Source organism: Echinococcus granulosus (assembly GCF_000524195.1).
Source record: "Echinococcus granulosus chromosome Unknown EG_S00077, whole genome shotgun sequence".
In the NCBI taxonomy this organism is placed as follows: domain Eukaryota; kingdom Metazoa; phylum Platyhelminthes; class Cestoda; order Cyclophyllidea; family Taeniidae; genus Echinococcus; species Echinococcus granulosus.
Genome location: NW_020170457.1, coordinates 352,287 through 358,190, shown reverse-complemented (window position 1 = coordinate 358,190; position 5,904 = coordinate 352,287). Strand labels below are relative to the sequence as shown.

Below are 5,904 nucleotides of genomic sequence, written 5' to 3'. Positions count from 1 at the left end.
CCAATTTGGCACTTCCTTTTATGTGATTCCCGAAGTATGAAAAGGTTACAACTGGAAGTTAAATGTAACGATTTTGCCACCGACTTTGACTACTTCCGTAGCAGGTAGTCAACACAGATAATTCCATGAAACACAGTTCCTCGTATCGGTATTACAACTTGAAGCGATGGCATTGCACCTATCCTTAGCAATCGGAAGAGGGGATCAGTAATGAATGAGTCAATGTATGGATGAGGAGATTACTGGTTACACGGTAGATGGGCCAAAAATAGGTGCGGAGGTAGGTAACTGGCCTCTCATTCGATGACTTTATTGATGGGCCGATGAATGGATTAGAAGTGAGTGGTGGCATTTATAAAAACGATCATGAAGATATGCGAATCAATCATGAATGCTTAAATTTTTTAAACAAGCACCAGAAAAGCATATTAGTAAAGAGAGAAACACGTTAACTGATTGTAAAAATGAATAGATGGGGCAAGAACAGGTAAAGTGGTAAGAGATCCGATTACTGAAAGAAATATCAGCGAGTTTGGCAATGTGTTAGGGGATTGACGCAAAGAAATAGAACATTCGCGCCTATTCTACTCCTGTAAGACTCCGTATTCTTAAACTTTTTTAGTAATAATGTGTGTTTTAGCGCTCCAGATAGCCAAATTAACTTAATCCATGGAATGGATTGCTTACGTTAGTTTTGTGATGGCTTTAAAATATGAACCAGTGCCAGACCAAATAAAAACAGTGGCAACACACGAAGTCCTATAAAGAAGATTTACTTGCACAAAAGGTCCGATTTTATTTCTTAGCTAATTCAATTGGGCTATAACCTCACGCAAACTATCCAGTCCCTTTGTATTACATACTAAAGTACTATTTAAAACACTTTGCAATCAACAAATTATAATCAAATCCTACTTCACAGGACTTCGGCTGAAAAGCAATTTTGAACCTTTTTTTGAACCAACTGTATGCGACTGTTAGCCTATTTTGCATGCGTCAATCACATTAAAGTGAACTTTGTGCGGAGCCTGCTTTTGCTTCTTGGAAGATGCCTTGGATCATTGCAATAGATTGGTCTTTTCAAATGTTGCGTCCCCTTTCTCATGACAAGAAAAGTCTCTTTGTTCATTCTCAATCGATTGCCAAGGAATTTTTGCATAAACTACTCAAATTTGATCCTCACGACTTTGTCTCCCTTGTAGTTGCTACGTCTACGTTAACCGCCCACTTTTCAGGTAGCAAAATCAAGCAGTGACACATTCTTTTGCCCTGGTTTCACGGATTCTAATTCCACTTTGGAAAACACCGTCGACTCCTATCCAAATCCTTCTTCGAGACTTTGCTTACGCAACGATTTCACTTCGACTTTGATAAAGTTAGTGGAGAAGGAATTGCCAAAATTCAATATTTATCAACACTTGCATGTAGGCTTATTATTTGCAATGGGATTAGATTAAGTTTTAGGTCCTTGTTATAACGGATGGCTGGAGTGAGGGGATTCCCGGTGATCACGCGTCGGAGTTACTTCCCTCGGTGGCTTCCAAGGAGGTCACTTGTATTGTCGTCAATTTATTTGATGCACAAGTAAGATTAATTCCCTCTTTGGGGAAATTAATGTTGACCTTTTTTATTTCTCTGAAGTCATCATCCAAGCTGAATGTGTTGAAGAGCTATTTTGAAGATTTCCACGTTGTTGAAAACGCATCTACTATTCCCATTGGCGTGGTAGTGGATTCCGTGCTGGCTCTGCAGCGTTGTGAAGTGTATTCTCAAGGATTTATTGCCTGTGGGCACCTTATTGCCCCTGTTACATTGGCACCATCGCCATGTATTCGCAAATGGAAGCATTTGGGAACTCTACCGGAACAGGAGATCCAACTCTTTGTGGAGGTATTTGGCTTTCTGCAAGTGAACGACGTGAGCCATCCGCCTATTGCTAGCCGCCATACTCTGATTCACGCCCCAGGTAGGATTCATCTTTCCATCCTGGATTGCCAATCCACCTATCTATTCTTTCATTCATTATCCATCCCGTATTGACCCATCTACCCGTACTATCTCCCTTTATTCACGGGCCACATATGCACCCATGCGCGCGGTATCCGTCAAGGATCCATCTATCGAACCGTCAAATCGTTCAACCACCTCCATCTTTTGTCCTTCCATCCCTCTCTATATATGCTAATTTTTTGTCGTTTAATGCGTCTGAGCGCCATATTTTCCGCGTCTCCTCTCTTGTTCACTCACTATTTTTTGCCTTGCCAACCTGCAAATTCGAATCCTATTTACCCACTAGTTTTCTGAATTCATCTAACCACCCATTCTTGATTCATCTCCCCTGTCCAAATTATTTTAAGCGACTGGTTTCGCTCATGTCTGATCTTTTCAGGAGGTGACACTTCAATGGAGAGTCGTGGTGTTGAGGTGTTGCGGGTCATGATGGCGGCTCTGGGTGCCTCAGAAACCGTTGGAATGGCGAATGTTTATATCCAACCCCGCACGAAATCGCCGAAGGTTACCAGGATCTCGGATGAATCAGTTGAGCTTCCTGGGGGTCGAGAATTTCTCACCCACGGCTTCATCAGTCGATTCAGTGCGCGTCGAGACTGCATTCTTCTGCTCTCTCTTTTTGGTAAAGGTATTAATGGTGTAGTCGGAAACTCATTACGTTACTATAACATTTAATCCACAGTAATTTAAAGTGTAAGAAGATACCGCCATTACTAGCTGCCCGATATCTAGTAGTCTTTGAACTCATTAAAATTTGCTTATGATGGCCGTGTCGAGTCTGTAGCTTTCCTCTTACCATCAATTATCACTGAGTTAGTCCTTGGTGTATTATGTTTATGTTTGCTTTGGTAATCCCCTCATTAACGCTCCAAATAGCAGTTTTCTTAGAGGCTCGATTCAAGAGAGGACTTAGGAACATGGGCCGTAGGATAGGAGCCACAGCTTTTCCTGAACGCATGCACGCTACTAAGGCATTCACCTCCGGACTCAAGGCATGACCACTTTCTGTAAGGTCTATGCGGAGCATATCCTCCAAATGATGAAAAATGGCTTCTTAAATTTGCCTCTGACCTTTCTCTTCACGGGCGTTTGGTCTCTGATCAAGGCTGCTTCAACCCATTCCTTAACCTTGTAGGCAGTGAAGCGGTAGCTTGGTTAGGTCAGTTCGACTATCTCGCACCGGTAGCAGTCTTTGAAGGGAAAACGGTCTACAATGCCGCAGAACACGTCACTCCCTTCCCAGTCTGCGTCGCCGAGCAACTGAGCTACGTTGTCCCTTCTTCAGCAGTCCCTGGTAAGTCCTACTTACCTGCCCATTCAGGAGTAACATCGGTTGTAGTCTATATTTTTTAGCTAGTAGCGACCTATTTTAATATGAAATCATATGTACCAGTAGTATAATCATTCGGATGTTAATCTCACATTGCCATGCCAACTCAATTGAGTAATCTGACGGAGGTGTCGGGCAGCTCTGAATTGTTTCTCAAACGTTATATCTACCTAAACACACCATCATTAGTGTCCACAGTAGCACAATCGACATTTGAGCCACATCGGTATGTTCTTCCAATTAAATTTCGCATTGTTAGCACCACCAGTGGTAGACGTCTTTCGCATCGGTAGCATTCTGGCCTTCTTGGACGTCTCTCTGCTAATTGTTCATCACCGACATTCATACCCAAGTAGCTTCTTGCTTGATGGGCGAGTAGTAGTTACATCTCACTTAGATCCACAAGGTTGCATAATTTCGAAAGGTAGTCTTATTTTTTAATTGCCTTTAGGCGGATCAGATTTTCATTATGTGAACTGGGCAAACACCGCAAGCGGTCCATCGGCGGATTTCTCCAAGGTTCTTCGGCTTGCGAAGCGTCTTCCCGAAAAGGCGGACATCTTCTTGAAGGTTAGAATGCCCATTAAATTCTGCCGAAAAGTTGGCAGTAGAACTGGTTATGTCAGTTTTTCAGGTCGTGAGTGTGGTAACTGGTTTATTTCAACGATTGATGCTGCCTGGACTGATGTGGTAATATGGTGCCAACTTCACCACTGGTACTTGGTAGGGCTGAGGGACTAGTAGGATGGTTTGTGGTGAATCAGCATGGGGTGCCTTTAATTATCAAACTGGGACTTGAAATTTTGCAGCCACAACAAGTGATGCTATCGTGACAATGTTACACTTCATGGTGGATGTCCACGGTCATTCCTGTGAATGTTCACAAGGGATTTCTCTTTGGAAACAGTAAAGTTGGTCATTTAGGAACACAAGTATTTGCCCACAGGGTACCATCACCAAGCTGACAGATCTTTCTGTGTCAGAGCTGCTTCCCATCTACTACTTGGCGGCTGTAAGAGGTGCGTAGGCATGGGAGCTGGGGGGTTGCATGAAAAACAAATTCTGTGCTTTGCACTCCTTGAAACGTTTTAATTACTTTAGTGGTTCTATATTTCCTGGACTTAATTTCGATGCCTCTCAGCAGTGACGTTTTGTGTGTTATAGGAGCTAAGTCGTCTGGCGTCGGTGACGCAAGCCCTTGGCTTGCCTCGACTGTTGGATACACTGCGACTGCTTCTCATGGAATACCTTCCCCCAACTTTAGACGCGGAGCTCCTATCGAAGGTTCGCCGAATTCTCCGCATCGAAACGCCTTCTTGTACAGCCTAAAATGGTTCTCTGCTAAACTTTGCCTTTTTGTGTCAATGGGAGTGGTGAATTCGTGCAATTCATGGGTTTTTTTACCATCAAGTTTTCATTTACTATACATTTTTATTTTTCTTTTGTTTTTGGATGAGTTTAAGTATTTTCTAATATGGTTTTGGAAATTGCCTTTTTGTCAGATGATTTGAGGAGAGGTAACCATTTAAACACAAGTTGTGGATCACTTTTCTAGACTTCATGCCTGATGACACCTTTAGTGGTGACGCGAGTGCTGCATTGGGGTCAGCGGCGATCCCGATTCCGTTGCCTGTAACAAAAGGGATACATATGCCGTGTATGGCCAGACCTAGGGGTCATTTACATCGCTTCGAATGTAGGCATGCGCCCCTATCTCGAATTCTATATAACTCGAACGGTTGTTGAAGGTAGGTGGTGTTGAAGTGGGACCAAACAGGCAAGGTGGAATGAATGGTGAACATAGAGTAGGCTTATTTTTATACAGGTGTTGTCCAAAAGTGAGTAATCGCCTTAATTCTACTTCGTGAACCAAAGGCTCTTCATTTGCCGTAGTTGCTATCACCACCCTGCTCGTCTGTAAGCCAGTAGTGGTCTGGATTTTGCTGTCGTATCTTGGTGTTGATTTAGGCGCAGCTGGAGGTGTTCTGGAAGTGGATGATTTGGACAGATGTATGGGTTGGAAAGTTGTAATTAGATGAGTGAGCTTGGAAGGTGTTCACCTCGGTTGGGATCATCACTGGCGGACTCACCATTAAACGTGTTTAAAGCACTCACCATTTGGTTACGTGCAATGCCGAGCATTCGGTCACCTCACTACTGTGTTGAAAGGCCTCTGTCCGCGATTTTGGGTTTCATGGCTTCACTTTTGTTTACGGGAAGTGCACTAACCCCCCTACATATTACTTCTCTTAGTAGTGTGTAATCAGGAAATGAACTTCCCTTGTACGCTATCGTATCTGGCCCAGCTTTATTCCATCCTTATTCTTTTTGGTTATTCACTCTCCACTTATCCGTCCACCTCTTGGTTCTGGGGTTATTTAAAGTCACGCTTCTACTTTTTTAAAGAAAACAGTTTTGGAATGTGCCAATAAATATATTGGCCAAGTTTGTACGTACGCGGAGCAACTTTTTTTCCTCATTCAAAGTGACGTTAAAGCCCACAATAACATCTTTTTTGGGAGGTAATAAAGACCTCGCCATCGAATATAGTGCTTAGACAAATT

General features: G+C 43.0%; 1 protein-coding gene across 1 annotated transcript; it reads left to right on the top strand. All coding sequences in view use genetic code 11, as the record gives it.

Moving 5' to 3' along the window:
* Positions 1–1,048: 1,048 nt before the first annotated feature.
* Positions 1,049–4,669, top strand: EGR_07450 (hypothetical protein; the record flags this gene model as incomplete). The annotated part of the gene is made up of 8 exons (XM_024496699.1): positions 1,049–1,198; positions 1,236–1,424; positions 1,465–1,584; positions 1,642–1,966; positions 2,390–2,638; positions 3,146–3,304; positions 3,792–3,910; positions 4,505–4,669. The coding sequence occupies 8 exons, from the start codon at positions 1,049–1,051 to the stop codon at positions 4,667–4,669; spliced, it is 1,476 nt and encodes a 491-aa protein (XP_024348905.1).
* Positions 4,670–5,904: the final 1,235 nt, after the last annotated feature.